Raw genomic sequence first — 20,610 nt, forward strand, 5'->3', positions numbered from 1 at the left:
TTCCTATATGATATTAATTTATATTTTCATTTTGAATGGGCATCCGAATTAAAATATTTGTCATATTTGACTTTTTTTCATTTTTTAAAATATTTAAATATTCCATTATCCACCTGAAGCCATCGATTCTCCTCGTTCGAATCAAAGATCCAGGAATGTGAACGCGCAGAACGAAAGCGAGTGGGGGGGCAGAGGGGGATCACGCAGGAGACACGTGACGTTTACGGGGAACTAGTTACTACAGTGCCTGCGCATGCATTTATTTAGATGTGGAATGTGATCGGACGGCTGAGATTCGACGCTGAAACCGAGCGGCACGCGTAGTTTGGGACAAAACAATGGATTTTTCACTTCTCTCCGCACACAATTCGATGGCTTTGGAACTCAAACTCGCCGCAGTCTCAGCTTATCGGCACTTAATCCTAGCTTTCTTTACCTTAATACTCCCAATACTTGCTACTCCCAACACCGTTGATAGTATCACACGTGTCCACCATGCAACACATCAAGACTCCAAATCTACAATTTTTTTATTTTATTTTTCAATTTACATTTTTTTAAAATTTTAAAATAAAATAAAATGCTGAAATTAATATAGACCCATTAAAGCACCCACTATATGAATTGCCTATCGTGCTCTGGCGGAATGGAATGGTCCCATGATGACAGTAAAGACGATAATAGAGATAAGGGTCACGAAAAGAGTAAAGTAATGGGGGTGGTGGGGTGGGGGGGAAGGGACCACCCTCCCTGGAAATATATTATATATAGCGTGGGACACTCAGCCCCTAAAAGTAATAATGTGGGGAGTGGTCCTTTTGACTTGAGGTGGCAACCTCCACTTTTGTAGTGTGCATAAAAAGCGTAGCCAGTTGAAGATGGTGGGGACGGGGGGTCTGGGGGTGGGTCCATACCACTAAATCTCCAAATCTCAACCCGTCTATATGGACCCATGATTTTAGGGTCACGTCAAGATATGTATTGTACCTAAACCATTAGCCAAGCCTTTTGGGGGATTATGCTCATGGCTCATGAGCTTCCCAAAGATTTTTATATTGAAAACGAAGTATTCAACCGTACCAGCAAAGTCATTCTATATCTACTTTAACGTGATTCGGACGAACCCTTTCTATGACTTGGTTCATAACATCTAGTATCTAAAGAAAAATCTCAACAATGAAAAAAGCTTACATGCTCCAATGATAGCTCAAGGCTTAAAGAATCACACTAGCGAATTGAAAAGGAGACAGTGACGGATGAGGTGAGGCCATTAGAGAAAAAAAAGATAAGCATCAGAAGGGTGGTAATGGGCAATCCTTTACTGCCTTTACTGATAGGGGGAGACAGAAAAAAATGGGAAAGGGCTTTACAGAAGAAACAAATGATTGAGATTATTATGGAGATTATATCTTTTATTAGAGTGAAAACAAAAGCATTAATATAGAATGAACAGAGGGGTCCACAGGTGATAATTGAATGTGAAAGAACCCAAAAAAAAATGGGCGTGGTATGAGGGGAACATGGAAGCAGTGAAGGGTGTAGGGATAAAAGGGAACATTTGCTTCTGAGCCTTCTGATGAAGGAGAACTCCATTTTGTCTCCACCACCCCTATTCTATAATCATCCACTCATGCTCTCTCTGCCATTCAAGATGAGTGTGGGGGCGAGATTTTAGGCTGCTTTTTGGGCTTTTCAATAAAAGAAAATAAAGGAATGGCTAAAAGAAGGGCCTCCTCTTTGCTTTCTTTTCTCTTTGATATTTTTCCTAAACTCCGGTCACAGTCTTGCAGACCAGGTGTGCCCTTTTTTTATAATTCTACATTCCTTTAGGTGCGTCTGCGCTCAGTGTTATTATTGTTACTATTGAATGTGGTCATGCCATGTGATTTGGGTTTTTATGAAGTAGGGGAGGCCTCCATCTATAGAAATGTTGGTGGGGGTTTTAAGGAGGTGCACTTCAAATTTTGGGCTTTATTTCATCTTCCATGGTGATTACAAATATTTCTGGCCTCTAAATATTTACGTGTAAAACACCTCCTTTTGTTGTAGGCAGCTCATTTATTTGGGTTTTAGGCCAAAATAGCCCATTATGGAAAAAAAAAATTAAGTTTGACCACTTTCACAAATTTATGTTAAAAATGACACTTTTATTACTACGTAATAATGATATTATTAATTTTTAATTTTTTTAAAAAAATTCAAGTTGAAGCCTCGGCTACTTCGTTTTTCAAATATAACTTCATTTTATTTTTTTAATTTGAAACCTCAAATACGAATTGAAGCTTCATTTTTTTAACAAGAGCATCAACTCTCAACTTGGCTTTCATTTTTGTAAGAAGATTATATGACACTCATGAAAGAGGTCACATTAAGTTTTAAAAAAAGACTTAAAAGTCATATTTTTGTGTTCAAATTGGTCATTTTAATCCAAAATTCCATTTCTTAAACATGTATATGTAATTTACTGGGTTCGAGTTGTTTGTGAAGTGTTTTTAAAAATAGTTTTAAAAAACAGTTTTTGAAATTTGTTTTATAATATTTTGTAAAACAAAAGTTGATTGAAAACTTAAAATTTGTGTATATGTCTATGTTTTTTAAATAATTTTTATATGCAATACTTTATTTTTAATATTCTTAATGTTTGTATAATTATTTTTAAATTAATAATTAAAAGATATTCTTTAAAAATAAAAATTCTTTTCTTTTTTTTATATTATTAAAGGAGTTTTCCCTTCCCTTTTCTTTTTTTTCTTTTTTTTTTTGTAGAGAACAAAAAATTATTTTAATAAACAGTTGTCACACAATTGAAACAAAAAACCAGTCATTCTGCTGTCTTATTGTTTAGGCAAAAGAACAAAAAGGAGACCTTTCTCACCTAAAAAAAGTGGAACAACAATTAGGAAATTTTAGGTCAAACCTAATAGATAATAATAATATTTGGTAATAATATAATCCCACGAGGATAAAAAGAATTGGATAAGAGTTTGGGTATGCGGACTTTGCAAAATAAGGGCTGTGGAGCCCATCGTTGGAAGGGCCTTAAAAGAACCCATCATTGGGCCGAAGGACATGTTAACAGTGAAGCCCATAGAGCATCGAACGTCCGCCTTTACTTTAAATAGGGAATTGCTGTTGAGGACTGACTACTGAGGTTGATTTCTGGGCCATTGGACTGGGCCTCGGGCGTGGTCTCTTGTTCTCTAGAGGGCAAAACCATGACCTTTTGTTGGCATGGACATGAGAAATGCGGCGAACGTCCGAAGACTGGCCAACCAGTACGCAGCTCAACTGCAACAATGCTGTCCCCACAATCCCATGTCGTATTCTATCGCCCGTACTGTTCATGCCCACATGATAGCTTCTGGGTTCAAGCCACGAGGTTATATCCTCAACCGTCTCATTGATGTCTACTGCAAATCATCTGATCTCGTCTCCGCACACCACCTGTTCGACGAAATTCGTCAACCTGACATCGTCGCTAGAACCACGTTAATTGCCGCCCACTCCTCTGCTGGGAATTCCAATCTAGCACGAGAGATATTTTTTGCGACCCCCTTGGGAATCCGAGACACTGTTTGCTACAATGCTATGATCACGGGCTATTCACATAATAACGATGGTTTTGGAGCCATTGAACTGTTTCGTGACTTGTTGCGGAACGGCTTTAGGCCCGATAATTTCACGTTTACGAGTGTGCTAGGTGCTTTGGCGCTTATAGTTGAAGATGAAAAGCAGTGCCAGCAGATACATTGTGCTGTAGTGAAGTCAGGATCTGGGTTCGTTACTTCGGTTTTAAATGCACTACTATCTGTATTTGTTAAGTGTGCGTCTTCCCCATTAGTGTCATCGTCATCATTGATGGCTGCGGCCAGGAAGTTGTTTGACGAGATGACCGAGAGAGATGAGTTGTCGTGGACAACAATGATAGCGGGATATGTAAGGAATGGTGAACTTGATGCAGCACGTCAGTTTCTTGATGGGATGACAGAAAAATTGGTGGTTGCTTGGAATGCGATGATTTCAGGGTATGTGCATCATGGGTTTTTCCTAGAAGCTCTGGAAATGTTTAGGAAGATGTATTTATTAGGAATTCAGTGGGATGAATTTACATACACAAGTGTACTTAGTGCTTGTGCAAATGCAGGATTTTTTCTGCATGGAAAGCAGGTGCATGCTTACATTCTACGCACAGAAGCAAGGCCTTCCCTTGATTTTTCATTGTCTGTAAATAATGCATTGGCAACACTCTATTGGAAATGTGGTAAAGTCGATGAGGCACGGCAGGTTTTTAATCAGATGCCTGTAAAAGACCTTGTTTCATGGAATGCAATCTTATCAGGCTATGTTAATGCAGGGCGGATTGATGAAGCTAAATCATTTTTTGAGGAGATGCCAGAGAGGAATCTTTTGACATGGACTGTGATGATATCTGGATTGGCACAAAATGGTTTTGGTGAAGAAAGTCTAAAGCTATTCAATCGTATGAAGTCAGAGGGCTTTGAGCCATGTGATTATGCATTTGCAGGGGCAATTATTGCTTGTGCTTGGCTTGCAGCATTGATGCATGGACGCCAGCTCCATGCTCAGCTTGTCCGGCTAGGTTTTGATTCTAGCCTTTCAGCAGGAAATGCACTGATAACAATGTATGCAAAATGTGGTGTTGTTGAGGCTGCCCACTGTCTTTTCCTAACAATGCCTTATTTGGATTCAGTATCTTGGAATGCCATGATTGCAGCTCTGGGTCAACATGGACATGGTGCTCAAGCACTAGAACTTTTTGAACTGATGTTGAAGGAAGACATATTACCAGATCGGATAACTTTCCTCACAGTTCTTTCCACTTGTAGCCATGCCGGTCTAGTTGAAGAGGGGCATCGCTATTTCAAATCCATGTCAGGCCTTTATGGTATATGCCCAGGTGAAGATCATTATGCTCGTATGATTGATTTGTTGTGTCGAGCTGGGAAGTTCTCAGAAGCTAAGGATATGATTGAAACAATGCTTGTTGAGCCAGGTCCACCTATTTGGGAGGCACTTCTTGCTGGTTGCCGGATTCATGGGAACATGGATTTAGGTATCCAAGCTGCAGAACGACTCTTTGAGCTAATGCCACAGCATGATGGAACCTATGTGCTTTTGTCAAACATGTACGCCACTGTGGGCAGGTGGGATGATGTGGCTAAGGTGCGGAAATTAATGAGGGACAAGGGTGTGAAAAAGGAGCCTGGATGTAGTTGGATTGAGGTTGAAAACAAAGTTCATGTCTTCTTAGTGGATGATATTGTGCACCCTGAGGTGCAAGCAGTATACAATTATCTTGAGGAACTGGGATTAAAAATGAGGAAATTAGGGTATATCCCTGACACAAAGTTTGTATTGCATGATATGGAATCTGAGCAGAAGGAATATGTTTTGTCTACTCACAGTGAAAAGCTTGCTGTTGGTTTTGGGCTCCTGAAGCTCCCTCTTGGAGCCACAGTTAGGGTTTTCAAGAACCTTAGAATTTGTGGGGATTGTCACAATGCATTCAAGTTTATGTCAAAAGTGGTGGAGAGAGAGATTGTTGTGAGAGATGGTAAGAGATTTCATCATTTCAAGAATGGCGAATGCTCTTGTGGCAATTACTGGTAAGCATAATTTTTTTGTCAGTGCAAATTATTTATGTGGGACAATTGTAGTCCTTGGAAGAAATTGGTCTATGACTTATTGAAGCGGTGCTGTGCATTATGGATCCTACCCCAGAAACAAATCATTTCCTATGAAAGAATTCCAGAAGACTAACCAAGGATACTTGTGCATAAAGCCAAAGATGGAAATACCTCTCATGATATATATGATGGCGAATTCATTTTCAGGATTAATGACTGCTTAGGGCCCTTAATAATGATGCCAACATATCTCACCAACCTTGGTAAAAGCTTCCAAAGTGTTTTGGCTGTCACATCAATATTTCTGCAAAGGTGGTGAAAGCTGATGAATAACAGATTCATCATGGTTGTTTATCTGTAGATTCTCAAATTGCAGGAGCAGACCTTTCAGAATTCGAATTGCAGATTTCAGCAATTCATCTTACATTCTGAGCTACCCTACTGACTTCACGTATATGATGTACATGCTTTTTATAACGTGCTAGAGCCATTTTAAAGTATTTCATGAAGCATGGCAAAGTTTTTAGATGGCAAGTGCTCAATATGCAATGTACAATTTCACTTCTCTGAAGGATCCATAGGATCAGACCCATGATTCAGTGATCTGGGTTTTTGAGAATGCTTTGACAGAGGATGCAAGGTTTGAATGTGGTCTAACCGAAAGAAGATGGTTTATTTTCAAGCTAATTAATGGAGCAAGTCAGTGGATTTGTGTGCTTTGTGGCAGTTGGGATGTGCAGGGCTATATTGAATGAGGTTGCACCTCTTGTTTCTTCCTGATCCCAGTACCAAACCATGGCTGCAGAAATCTGCCGAATGCACATCATGGCTTGTGTTCTCAGCCAATATGGTTTTGAATCTGGAAATTACTGATTTATTTGGATACAATGCAGGACTCTTGGAGTGGATTCATGAGAAAGAACTGGAACGAAAATCTGAAACATGTGTAACTGCTGTCAAACAACTGTATTAACAGTTGGTTTGGGAATCTTCTGAAGCTGGTTTTACATGGATGCCACTCTTTAGTTCTTGGTATGATTAAGGGTACATTGTCCTCTAAATTACTTGGTCAGAATTTAGAGCAGGAACTCTTCACTTTGTTCATGATTCTTTTCGTTTGAACCTGGATTTCATAGTTTATCTATGCCTTCTACATGTTAGCTATCGTCCCGTTAGTTTTTTAGTCCAAATTCAAGTAAGAGTCTGTTTGACCATGCTATTAAACAATAGTTTATACATAAATTTTTTTATTTGAACCTCGATTTCATAGTTTATCAATGTCTTCTACATGTAAGAATTTAGTTGGCCGTCTAATTAAGAAAAAATGTTTTTAAAAACAGAAATATGTTTTTAAAAATTTATAACTCTTTTTGGTCGGTGTTTTTTCTTTCTAGTTTTCACAAACAAATTGAAATAGAGAATAATTTTTAGAGGACTGGTAGAATGCCATTTTTCTTCTCTCTCAACAATCATAAACCGATGTAAAATTCTTCAAATACGATATTTTTTTTAAATTACATATGTTTTTATGAATTTTCTTTAACCTTTAAAAAAATTTTCATGAACGAAATAAATTTTAAATCAAAGTATACTTGATACATAAAATTTATTAATTTTTAAAAATATTCTGAATTTGAAAATTTGATTTAATTAATATTAGAAAATTAAGGAACTCAATAACATTATAAAATCATAAATCAAAATTCATTTTAATTCACTTAGCTAATTTCTTCTTTGTATATACTCATATTTTTGCAATTTTTTTTTCATTTAGCAAATAAACTCCAAATCAAATAAGACTTGATGTGGTAAATTCATTAATGTGATCATTTTTAAAAATAACTTGAAACTCCAATAATGATTTACTTAACAACAAAAATTTATGGATAGAAACCAAAAATTCATGGACAAATATTGGTATAAAAATAACTTTATTGTTTCTCTCATGCATAAAATCATTTTTTTTCCGAATAGATACAACTCATAAAATAAATTTCATAATAAATATTTTATTAATAAAATAAAATGTTAAAAGAGTGAAAGAGTAGTGAAAATTGCTAACTAAAAAATTAGATAAATTTGTCAAATCTTTTTTCTTTTACATAGTCTCATATTTAGTACTTATAAAAGTGAAAATTGCATACTAAAAATTAGATAGAACTAGATTTCTTTAACTATTTCTCTTTGTGTGAAAAATTGGATACTAAAAATGATAAATAAAAAAATTGTACTATATATATATATATCCGTTCTAATTATCCCTTTTAATGATCTAAAATTCTTTTTCTCTTTAATTATTTATGGTATTAATTGGATCATTATTTGGGTTTCAAAATATTTTTAAAATACTTAACTTGTTGATGAATCCAACTTATTAAGTGCTATTTATTTTAGAATTTATCTATTAAAAAAAAATTTAATGATTTTAAGTATAAGAGTCCTTATAAACTAATTTATGTTCACAATTTTTTGTATTAATTGAGTCTTTATTTGAGTTTCAATTTATTATTATGAATTATTAAACTTGTTAATAAATCAAGTGCATTAAGCCAAAGCAAATCATATTAAGGTTCAAATCACAATAAGGCCTAAGTTAGGGCCAAATCAAACCAAAGTTCAAAGAACTAAGTCAAGTACTCAAAATTAAATCAAGGAGTAAATTAAGCTCAAACTATTCAGTATTAAGCTTTTTTAAGAGAATCAGATAAGAAAATAAAAATTATACCCACACCCACACCATTATTTGAATTAATAAAATGCAATTTGATCATACATAAATTTTTAAGAGAAATTTGTGTATAAAATTCTAGAACAACTAGTGGGACAATCTCTACCTCTCGTATTTGACTTATGCGTGGAGTTCAATAAAAGTTTTAGCTCTATGACTCAAACCAACACTAAATCAACTTCTCAAAACAAACCCAAATTGTTTCTTTAATCGACAAATCATGAAGTAACTTATTTGAGTTAAAAGGCTAAAACTTTTCTTAAACTCCATGCAAAGGTCGTGACTTATAAATAAGATATGAAAGATAAAGACTGTCCCATTAGACATGCCAAAAATTTAAGCACACAAATCTCTCTTAAAATTAAAATTATGCATGGTCAAATTACATTTTATTGTTTTAAAAAATGATGTGAGTTTCATCCTTGTTTTATCATCTTATTCTTCCTTTCCTAATTGTTAATTCACGACTTGAAGAAGTTTCATCTTGATATATAGTTTATATATTTTTTTATAGTTAAGTCTTACATACATATACATAAGAAGGGAATATGAATTTTTTTGTCTTGTCGATGGAGGCTTCTGATTAGTAATCAAGAATATGGGTAAAAAGAAAATTAGATAGAGTTTAATTTGGACTTTGATTTGACTAATTTTGAATATTAACTTGAATTTTAAGTTGGGTTGGAGTCTAATATGACTTAACTTTTGGTGTCATTTGAGTTTTGTCTTAATTTTGCTTGGACTTTGGCACGACTTAGTGTTGATGTGACTTAAACCTCATCATTCCTTAAACCTCATGACTTAGAAAATTCCAATCTTAAAGAGCTTCTATCCAATAATTACCTTATGATTTATATCTTATATAAAACTTTAGAATCTTCCATATTTATAAAAACAATATATATATATATATATAGAAAGTTTTATGATTTTTTAAAAAATATTATTTTTAATTATAGTTAATATTTAGGGAGATTTGAAAGACTATAATTTAATTTTAAAATATTATTCTTTAATTAAAAATATTATTGAAAAAATATCTTTAATTTATTTTTTTAAGAGAGTTGATAACTATTTTTTTTTATAATTATCAAACTCATCATTTTTAATTTATTCTAACACTTACATTTTAATATACATATATAAAAGATAACTTGTCTTTTCTATACGTGGGACCCATTATACACAATATTATTTTATTAATTAAAATTTGATGTCATGTAGTGAATTTTAATTGGTAAGTATTTAAATTAATTATGAATATGTAATTTTTATCTTGGTTCATAAATGTTAAATATTCGGGCCCAGCCCATTCAAGCCCAGACCATTTGGGAATCTGCCCACAACTTGAATACCTGGTTGGGTCAGGTTTTTGGTGGCCGATCCTGACCCAAAATTAAGGAAAGAAGGGCCGACCCGGTCCATTATGCAAAACCCTAACTTTTGTCTTCTGTTCAAAACCCACGCCGAGGACGTCGAAGTAGTGGCTCCCGGGGAACCTGGGGAGAGCCGGTCTAGGCGTCACTCTTCTCAGTAACGAACAGCCAGTCGCCATCGTTTGATTTTCATCCCCGCCGGAGGTCTAGTTCCAACTTTTTTACTTGATATTCGCAACCCTGATTAAATAATCAATGGAGGGATTAAGGGTTTCAGACGCGAATTTGATAGTATATGTGCATCCATCGAAAGCGAATAGGGTCTCTCAAGCCATCCTTCGCGAACTGAGTTCTTTGCTTTTCAAGTACGCTTTGCTCTCTTTTCTCTATCCGCTTGAAAATTTTAAGTGAAATCTCGATCAATGTTTCGTTCTCATTTAAATTGAATTGGTACGTTCTGTTACAGGCAGGGTTTGTACTGTTTTCATTTATGTCCGTTAGGAATAAAATCTTTAATCAAATTTTGGGCTCTTGTTGTAAGTTGGGATTGTAGTAGCAGTTGTAACATGTCACGTCCATAGTTTCTTTGATTTCCTTTGAAATCTCAGTAACCAATGAAGAAGAGTTGTTTAAGTATAGGGCATTCGATTATCCAGTGGCTAAGCTAATTTGTACTTAATTTGGTGATTGTGTGATGATTTTATATTTATCTCGCAACTTGGCAAATGAAACAACAAACCAGGTTCTATCCGGACGGTTTATTATTTTTATGCATTTTTTGTATTGTAAATTTCGTTTGGCCAACATGAGACTATGGTGAATGGGTCTAGGTATTTATGCTGTTTCTACATTGTAAATTTAATTCATTTACTTGGCACTAGGATAGAAAAGGTGGAGTTTCCTGTAGTTTTGCCTGAAGAAATCACAACAGATGTTTTAGTAGCCGAATTTTCAGTGCTAGTACCCAGTGGAAAATGCTTGTTATTGTCCAACACATAATGTATCTTGAAGTTCACAAACAAATTTTAGGCACTCTTAGAGCATGCAATTGTTATACAGGCACATAAATTGACAAGAACTCCACTCTGCTCAACATCATTAATCAAAATTATTTGTGGGTTTTAGCTTTTATTATTTTTTGAGATGTGGCATAATCTGCTTATTTTTGCTTTTAGCATTTCCTTTTCCTTCTTTTGCATCTTTGTTATGGGTATGCTTATCTTGATTCATAATTCATTCTTAAAATTTGTCTGCCACCCAGAACAATACTATTATTGTTGTCATTGTTTTTTATATGATTAGTAATTTTTTTTATGGGCACCATAAATGACTCTTTGAAGAGTTAGGGATCATGGGTTGCATTAAAGATGAACAAACTAAGAGCTGGATGACAAAGGGTTTGGAACTCAGCAATTCTATTAATTCAGACTGCAGTTCTATATGTGGAAAGTACATAAGCCTATTGTGTGAAAAACAGAAGTTTTTCATGCAATGGATTAACATTTGATCCAGCCTCATCCCCGGTTTCACGAGTTTGGTGTATTGCAAAAGTTAAAGATATGTTGTTCATGTAGATAACATTTAGCTATTCCAGATATGCCTCAACCTTTGATACACTAACTCTCCAACTTCACCCAGCCCTCAATTTTCAAAATTGGAAAAAAAAAAATAAATAATTAATTAAAATTTTTAAGAATAAATAAAAAAAGAAACCCCACCCTTCCTAAAATACAACTTGTAATTGAATTTTCAAATGATAAAATAATGATCCAAAGCCATATCATTTTAATAATTTATATTAACATTTAAATAAAATTGGTTTTATAAATTTCAAATCAGATTGAGAAAAAATCTTTTATAAAATCTATTCAATATTCATACTTGTCTCTTTTTTGTCTTTTTTTTAATCTTCATCCTTTTTCCTTTGCAACCATTATCCTAATTTATTTTTCATTATTTCATTGTAGTGGAAAACTCTTTTTCAACTTTGTTTAAGTGAAATTTCTTGTTTTATCAAAGTGAGTGCTAGTTGGTTGGATCGCCCCTTGAGGTTCTTAAAGGTCTCTTCAATTATACAAGGAAAAAGTTATGGAGCTTGATGGTTTCACTATAACTGTGTTTTTCGGAGTGTTGGGAGGTTGTTGGGGATCTATTAAGAATGTTTATGGAGTTTCGCGATAGCGGGGTGATGACCCAAAGGACCAATGCCACTATCATAGCACTTATGCCCAACAGACGTCAAACAAGCAAAATTTCAATTTTCAGGCCTATAGCTTAGTCCCAAGCTTGTATTAGATCATAACTAAAGTTTTATTAGGTTGTAACCGAGGAATCCTTTGGGAGATTATTCATCTCACAAGGAGCTTTTATTAACGAGAGACGAATTCTAGATGCAGTTTGAATCGTAGATGGGAAAAATGATCAAGAGAGGAAGGAATAGTTTTCAAGATTGATGTTGAAAAGGCCTATGATCATGGATTGGGGGTTTTGGGATCATGCTCTAGAAAGAAAGAAATTCAACCCAAGATGGAGGACTTGGATGAGGGGTTGCATGTGTTTAACAAATTTTGCAGTTTTGGTGAATGGAAGTACCAATGGATGGTTCAAACAATCAAAGGTTTAAGGCCAAGAGATCCTTTTTTCCCTTTCCTCTTTACCATAGCAGTTCATGTCTTAAGTAGGATGTTGTTGAGAGTGGAGGAAAGAGTATCTTGGAAGGGTTCCTGGGAGGGAGGAATAGGACCAAAAGTGACACACTTGCAGTTTGTATATGACACCATATTTTTCAAGAGCTTGCTCAAATGATTTGCATAACCTTAAACTATTCTTGATGGTTTTTGGGCATAGTTAAGGACTTAGAGATTAACTTAGAAAAGAGAACTTTGTTAAGAATCAACATGTGTTTGGATTAGATCACGACATTGGCATCAATGCTAAAATGCAAAGTTTTCAAGTGATCATTGACCTACTTGGGTCCCTTGCCAAGGGGAAACCTTCAGGTAGTTGTTTTTTGGGACTCATGATCGATAGAATTTTTGGAGGTTGGATGGTTTTCCTTGGAAAAACAATTTAGGCTTGTTTGTCACATATTCATAGTTCCTTGCTTTATATATGGTTTCGTTATCTGTAGCAACTAGAATTGAGAAAATGCAGAGGGACTTTCTTTGGTCAAGGATTGGTGAAGGAAAGAGAGATCACCTTGTTAGATGGGATCAAGTGTGTAAACCTATGGAGAACAGTGGTTTGGGTTTCATGAGTATTTCTTTGGGGAATAAAGTCTATAGAGCCCTATTAGGGAAGTGGCCTTGGAGGTTTTTTATGGAAAGAACTATTATTTGAAATAAAGTTATATTAAGTATCTATGAGACACGCCTTAATAGTTTGGATGCTAACATTTTAGTTAGGCAGTCACATTGTTGTCCTTTGAAAGTCTTTGCACAAGTTTTTCAAGATTTCTCCGGTTATACCCAATTTAACTTGGGAAATGTGGGCAAAGATTTGTTTTCGAGGAGACTTGTGGTGCGGAAATCAACCTCTTTGTTCTCAATTTCCAAATTGTTTTAAAGTTGTCACAACAAAAAATGCTTCTATTTCATCCATTCTTAGTATGTCTTCCATTTTTCTTGGAACTTTTATTTTAGTTGAAACCTCACCGAACTAGAGATAAAGAATCTTAAAAGGTCACATTATTTGTTGCTAGTGTGATCCTCACACCATTTTTCCAAATGAGAGAATTTGGTCTTTATTGTCTTCGGGCATATTCACAATGAAATATTTTTTCTTAGCCTCGCACAAGCAATCAACTCCAGTTGTTTTCTCTCTAACAAAAGTGCAAAATTCATACGGAATTTTAAACCCCTATCAAAGATTAAGACTTTTGCTTAGTTAGTAGCCAAACAAGAAGGTTAACACCAACAACTCGCTTCAGGTTAGAAGACCTTTCAAAGTCCTTAGTCCTAATTATTGCACCATGTGCATGGGTAGTGAAGATCGATTGATCCTTTTTTTTTACACCGTTAGATGACTTTAGGGCTTGGGCACAAGCTATTTAGATTAGCTAGGTTAGAGTGGGTTCCTCTTAGAAGTGCAAGCAATATGATGTCCATCTCCTTTAGAGTTTTGTGGGGCACGATTAGAGGCAAAGTTTTATGCCAAATCATTTGTCTCATGTTGATTTGGATAGTGTGGCTAGAAAGAAACACAAGAATTTTTTAGAATAAGAGGAGGACTTTAGAAATGATTTGAGCCCTAATTTATTTCTATTCCTCCTTTTGAACCTTTACAGCAATAGCTTTCAAGGGCATTCTCCTCAGTGTTATTCAACTTAATTGGGAAGTGGTATGTAGATCAAAGAGTTAAGATAGCAAAGGGAGGAACATTGCTTTAGGCCCATTTTGGTAGGGTTCATATCAACTTCTGAGTGTATTTCAATGATATACACTTCTTAGTACTTTGGAGAAGGTTTCTCCTCTTATTTGGATTCGAGTTTATACATTTTGGGAAGGATCCTTCATCCTATATCCTTCAATTGTATTTTTAATTCATTTAAATAAATGTGTGCTTCTAATTCAAAAAATAAATAAAATCTTCTTTTATTATAAATTTTTAATAATTAATTGTAATGGTGGGTTCTCTTCTATTTGAAATTTGAAAAAATTAAAATATTTTATTTTTGACATTTGATTCAATAATAATTAATTTACAATTGAATTATATGCTAATTAATTTTTTTTGACACTTGATATTATTTAAATTGTTCACATTAAGGGATTTTGTATTTAATTTTAACCATAAGATATTATATGACTTAATAGTTGTCAAACTTTAAATAACCACTTATATTTTACTTGATGTTTCTATAACTCTATTAAAACTCTAATCGTTAAACTACTTATGTTTATGCTTTGGTGACGATATATTTATAGAAAAGCGCCAAACAGGAAAATGCAAGCACAATCTACTGGAAGTATATAAGTGAGAAAACAAAAAAAAGCAAGCTACAACCACAACCCTGCCTATCAAAAAGAAAAAATTTACAACCACAACCCTGATCTAATGCCTAAAGCTCAACCATTCTATAAAATCTATCAAGGATAGTGGACCAGCTTGACCATCAACCATGATGTTCCCCTGTGACCACATTTATAGATTGGAGTCTTGGGGAGATTGGTTAGTGCATTGCATCCCTTTAGAGGTTCTTTGGTTCCGTTCCTTCTTGATTGTTCATAAAAGGCACAGAAGAGGTGTTTTCCAAGCCTCTCTTCTCTTCTTACCCACAAAGATCTCATTCCAACCCATTAACAAAACCTTCACCAAATAGGGGAGAACCCACGAAATGCCAAAGAAAGAGAATAGAAAGTGCCATAACCCTCTACTAATCCAATCAATTACAACTGACAAGTGTTTGTAAGCATGCCACTTGGAGTGCTACACTCCGTTGTGGTTATGGCTTGTTCCATTCTTATAAAAAACAATAGATTATGCAAATGTTTGTGTATTGCTTGTTCATCCGGAAATTTAGGTAAGCGATATTTGATAAAATGGTGGTAAAGGCAGTGTCTGGTTTAAATTAGAGTTTCCTTCCATTCCAAAATATCAAAGATGTTTTTGGTCTAGTTATTGAACTTTTATGGACATTTTTTTGTAACTAACTGTTTCATATGTTTGAACTGTTGTCGTAAAAAATTAAATAATAGTCATGATTTATTTCAGAGCCTTTTGTTTATTTGATCAGTTCTTATTCTGGTCTTTCTTGCAGATTCAATGAAATCTTTGATGGAGTCGTATTGGCATATGATGTCGATATTCCAAGTAAAGATGCAAAGATTCTTCCTGGGATCCATCCATATTTTGGTGTTAGATTAAAAGCAAAACTTTTACTTTTCTCTCCGAAGCCGAACATGCTTATAGGTAGCATTTCTATTATCCTTCACTCTATGTATTGCACAGCACCTCTGTAACTATCAATCCTTCACATTATTTCTGTGCACCTTTTTTAGGTGCTGTTAATACATTCAATATTTACCTATAAAAAAAATATCAATCTATTAACAAAATGGTAGTGCTTTGTGCATTGCTCCATCCTCAATGTTTTGACCTCACTGTAGTGCATGTTCTATTTCAAACAACTTATAGGCAATCTGGTGAAACTTTAAGGAAAGATAAAATGCTGTCTCTCTCAGCCAAAGGACTCAATGAAGAAGAATTATTTCTGCCATCACCATGTGGCTCTCTCCATCTTTCTCCTTACCAACCTAAACTCTCAAGCTTTCCTAGCCTCCACAAATTTTCCCATATTCATCATGAAAAAGTTTATTTACTTATTTTTGCTGTTATGATTTTGTTTTGGACCGGTGTTTTGTTTGTTTAAACATTGCTGTTTTAACGAGTTAATGGATGTGTTATAGGTGTAAGATGTTGTATTTAGAAGATTTAATGGAAGAGAAAAAAATGGAGATGCTTGAGCATCCTATATATATATATATAGTTTAGTCAGATATCTGTGGCTTGGGTTCTATATGTTGTTAACCTTACTGATTCTTAATGTTCTATGACCAGAAGGAAAGGTGGTGAAACTTGCTCAAGAATCCATTCATATCGTTGTTCTTGGATTTTCATCTGCTATTATAACAGATGAAGAGATCCGTGGAGAATTTAAATATAAAATTGTAAGCTCAACTTCATCTTTGCCACTGCTTTTGGTATTGTTTTCCCATATATGAGGGTAGAGAATCGATATTGATCAGTTCAGCACTTTACATCCTTATTATAGAAACATGGTGAGGCAGTATTCGTCAGTAGATCTCACAAGCGACATGTGATAAAGGTTGGGACCATGATACGTTTCTTAGTGAAGAGGTGACATATTGTTTTTGTTATGTTTATAAATTTGAATTGGGAATGACATGTTTCTAAATGACATCTTTATGAATACCTGTTCTATGTCGCATTCCATGTCAATAGAATGAGACCCCACAGCACCTTAACATTTTATAAAATTTTGTGGATTGTATTTCACTTTCCTGGTGCCTGTTGGAACTTTATATAGAATGTATGGATACATTTCTGGGAACAAGCATTTGATGGATCCCACTTACTGGAGGATGTGGGCTGTTTTGCTGTAAATTCAATCTGCCAAGTAGGACCCATGAGATGGTTGATCCCAATTATTTGCTACAAGAGCCACTTCTATGTTTTTTAAATTGAATGCTTATTGAGATTTTGAATAACATGATCTGGTATGTATCTGCTTGCAGTTTGGATGAGGAAATACTTCACATATCTGGATCTTTAAGTCCACCTCACACAGGAAGCATACTTTGGCTGGATAAAAATTTGGAAGATGCTTCACCAAGCAGCAGGTTTTAAATTGAACTCACAGTCCCAAACCTTGGAAGAAAATTTACTTTCTAAATTTTATTTTTTTTTAAATGCAACAGTTGCAGTCCATGACTTCAAATTATTTAGATTTTCTTTTCCTTATAAATAACAAAATGTTTCTGTAGGAGTACCAAGAAGAGGAGAGAAAATGGGGAAAGTAGGGAAATGCAAGAACATGATACTGTAGATGGGGGAGTATTTTCCTTGGATAATAGTCATCAAATTAAGAAGTCAAAAAAACGTAAGATCAGTGAAGAATCTTGAAGACTGAAGCAGAGTTATGATTGCACTGAGACACTCTTATTTCAAGGTAATTTTTCTATTATGCTGTATGATCACTGTCAAGTTTTTCGTAATTCATAGAATTTTATTCGTTTATAATGAGCCTCACTGAATTTTATCTTCTGCTTGCACTTGTCATAATTCCATCTTGATTTCTGTCAGTATTGACATTTTGTGCCGATATATATCATACAAGTAGATGTTTTCATATCTAACATCTATTCTCCACTTGGTGGAATTCACTTTTGAGTAGTTGGCAGTAGCAGTGGGAATTCACTTTTGAGGGTTTGGCATCAGTTCATAATAAACTCACCTTCTAAGCAGTAAATGGGTGATTCTGAATTATTATGGTGTGGGAAGGGAGTGCATTGTCAGTGGAACATTATTTGAGTCGTGGCTTGGTGGCTTAATCTAGCTGGAAGTAATGCCTTACCAGGATAATGGCTTGTCTGTGTGTTTTTCCCTTTATGTTTTTTTTTTTTTTTTTTGTGGGAAGACGGAAAGTTTGAACATTTCAAGAGCAATTTGTGATTTGGCCAAGAATCATTTTTTATGTCATCAATTTCTGGCATTTCTATTTTTTAATATTTTGAGTGAGTTGTTTGGCTGGTCTTGTTTTTATTCTGTGTTGGGCTTTTTAATACTATACCTCATGTATAGATAACTGTGCTTCTGCTTATTAAAAGAATTTGTCCTATTTTAATCTTGTCATGTTTCTCTGGGCAGGGTTTTGTTGAGTAAAACGGCCATGATTTGACTGCCAAAAGAGATTAGCTAACGGAAACTCTTATCCAGGGGAAAACTCACCTGATCTTCTTCCCATTGACGCAAGTGCAGTTTGGATTTCAGTTTCTTTGTCCAAATCTTGAGCTGATGATCTGTACAACCATAAGAATACAAATCATATTCGATAGTGTAACCATGCGTATTTGAGTATTCACCCAACCAGTTTTCCTTAACTCCTCGATTTTAAGTGGTTGCTGCCAAGAAAAATGGTCCTTTTTTCTGGTTTGCACGAATGTATGAGCTATGCTTTCTTTCCGAGCTATAAACTTTCTAGGTTTTGTTTTATGCCCTTTTGATGACATATTATCTTGGAAGACTTTTTCATGATGATCATGTGGTTGGATGATGCGCTCTTAGCCCTAATCACATCATGAAGATGGAATCTTTTCCCTTTTGTTCTCTGCTGCATTTTTATTTTCCTCTTATGGTTCATTTAGATATGGCCCAAGCGAAAACTAGGTCCAGGAGTCAAACAATCTGAATTGATCTGTTCTAATGCCCTGGGAAACACGGCAACCAGTTTTCCGGGCGAGGGTGGAAGCTACGATCATTTGATGGGTACCTTTTTGGTACTATTTCATTATTTATATTTTTAATAAAAGTAATTTGTTTTTATTTTTTATTTTTTATTGATATATTAGTTATATAAAAAAAGTAAAAATGTATAATCTTTTTATTGAATACTAAAAGTAACTTATTGAATTCAATATCAATAGGTAAAACAACTCGAAGGTCCTGCTCTCGTTTTTAATCAATATAATTAAAGTGATTTATTTATTTATTTTTAAATATTTAATAAAAAATATTTTAAAAATAATTTAATATTCAAAATTAAGTGAAAAAAATATCGTTATCTTTTGTTACTTATTTGAATTTAACGGTGGAAATGTTTTGTTGAAAAAACAGTCGTTATGTTGACATTTTCCTTATCCGTATATAGTGGGAATTGGCAGATTTCGAGGGTTTGAAGGTCTAATTGAACAAGTCCAAATCATTCTGTAGTAAATCTAAAATAAAATAATGGAAATGAGTCCAATAACTTTTGCGATGGGACAATCAAATATACGAGGAAATGAACTTTTGTGCTGGACGGCGCACAAGTCGCAACCAATGTGGGGGGAGTATCTACTGTCTATCTATAGCAATCGGCGCGACACCTCACAATGTTGGATTCCAATTTCCAGCACTTTAAATCGGAACACAAACGCCGGTCCCAGATCCACACTTCTTAGCCTCAGATTTCATCAATCTAAATTTCTTTAACATAATTAAAAAGATACTACAGTGTTGTTATTCTAGTGCTTGTGGCTTGCTCAATCATTTTTATGGGGATTTGGAATATGGTGCAAGTACATTCCATTCGCACCATGTACTTATGATTGGTATTCCATTTTGCTGCTCCCAATTGTATTCTATCAATAAAAAGAAAAAAAAAATACAAAAACCAGATCCATATTAGTGGAATCAAAATCTTTATCTACACCCCCCACCATCAGGTATGGGGCTTCTTTCACAAACACCCCATATTCCTCCTGGACCCACCTTTTAAATCTACTGCAAAAATGAAATCAAATTATTAACAAAAAGCCATTTGAACAGTGAACTGGAAATATAAATGGATTTAAAGGGGTGTAAGCTGAGAGAGATGATGGGGGGTTTTCAGGTTGGTGAATGATTCTGAGTGCCATGTGAGGGTTCGCTTATTTTAATCAAAAGAATACAATCAAGGCTGTGCCAAAGCTTTCCGTGTAATCCGGACTCGTAACATGCCCCATACTCTCTCCTAATCGAAGCATCAAACCCATATCTTTCTTTCTGATTGGCTATTGTCATCATCTTCTTCCAGGGCATTAGTTAGTCTAGAATCTTTGTTTGGTTCACCTTTCCTCATCTGACCCACATCTGACATCTCCTTCTCGGGTGAGAATAGGGATCTCAAAGATCTTTGTAGATGTGAAGATTTCCTTTCTAACATTTCCCTGTCAGAGTTCAACCACGATTCCAAACCACACATATACCTGTACGTGAGGATTTGCGTATCTGTTGATGCATGAATTATAAAACCATGGTGCCATCTGCTCACTTGCTCCGAAGTCCCAAGCACTATTTCCACTTTTGAATCTGAATTATTTGGTCTTGGAGACGGAAAGCTGTTTCCAAAATGCACAGAAAAATTATTCTCTTTGTACTGTATTGGTTCGAGGCGTGCCCAAGTTTTGATATGATGTTCATTAACACAATAATGGCTTCGTACATTCATCAATCAAACTGGCACAAGCCATGTGGATTTTGAAATTTTGAAGGAAAGAAAAATGGAGATGATAAGTCTGAATGCATTCTAGACTTTCTGGTTTAACAAACACCCCCGGTCACCCGCCGAAAAAGGATCATAATCATCATGGGATAGCAT

The 20,610-nt window shown here is 34.8% G+C and overlaps 2 protein-coding genes across 3 annotated transcripts; both read left to right on the forward strand.

The window, feature by feature from the left end:
* Positions 1-3,186: 3,186 nt before the first annotated feature.
* LOC117906249 (pentatricopeptide repeat-containing protein At1g25360) lies at positions 3,187-6,858 on the forward strand. Its single transcript, XM_034819227.1, has one exon. The coding sequence runs from the start codon at positions 3,232-3,234 to the stop codon at positions 5,629-5,631; it is 2,400 nt and encodes a 799-aa protein (XP_034675118.1). The 5' UTR covers positions 3,187-3,231; the 3' UTR covers positions 5,632-6,858.
* Positions 6,859-9,845: 2,987 nt separating this feature from the next.
* Positions 9,846-18,598, forward strand: LOC117907978. 2 transcript variants are annotated; one of them, XM_034821670.1, is made up of 7 exons: positions 9,846-10,117; positions 15,511-15,662; positions 16,311-16,420; positions 16,525-16,610; positions 17,009-17,113; positions 17,258-17,442; positions 17,668-18,023. In XM_034821670.1, exons 1-6 carry the CDS (start codon positions 10,008-10,010, stop codon positions 17,394-17,396), a joined length of 702 nt encoding a protein of 233 aa, XP_034677561.1. In that variant the 5' UTR covers positions 9,846-10,007; the 3' UTR covers positions 17,397-17,442; positions 17,668-18,023. The 2 variants fall into 2 exon arrangements, with proteins under 2 accessions (XP_034677561.1, XP_034677560.1); XM_034821669.1 differs by lacking the exon at positions 17,668-18,023 and adding an exon at positions 18,141-18,598 and having other exon boundaries at positions 9,847-10,117.
* The last annotated feature ends 2,012 nt before the right edge of the window (positions 18,599-20,610 follow it).

Source organism: Vitis riparia, chromosome 18, assembly GCF_004353265.1.
Source record: "Vitis riparia cultivar Riparia Gloire de Montpellier isolate 1030 chromosome 18, EGFV_Vit.rip_1.0, whole genome shotgun sequence".
NCBI lineage: Eukaryota > Viridiplantae > Streptophyta > Magnoliopsida > Vitales > Vitaceae > Vitis > Vitis riparia.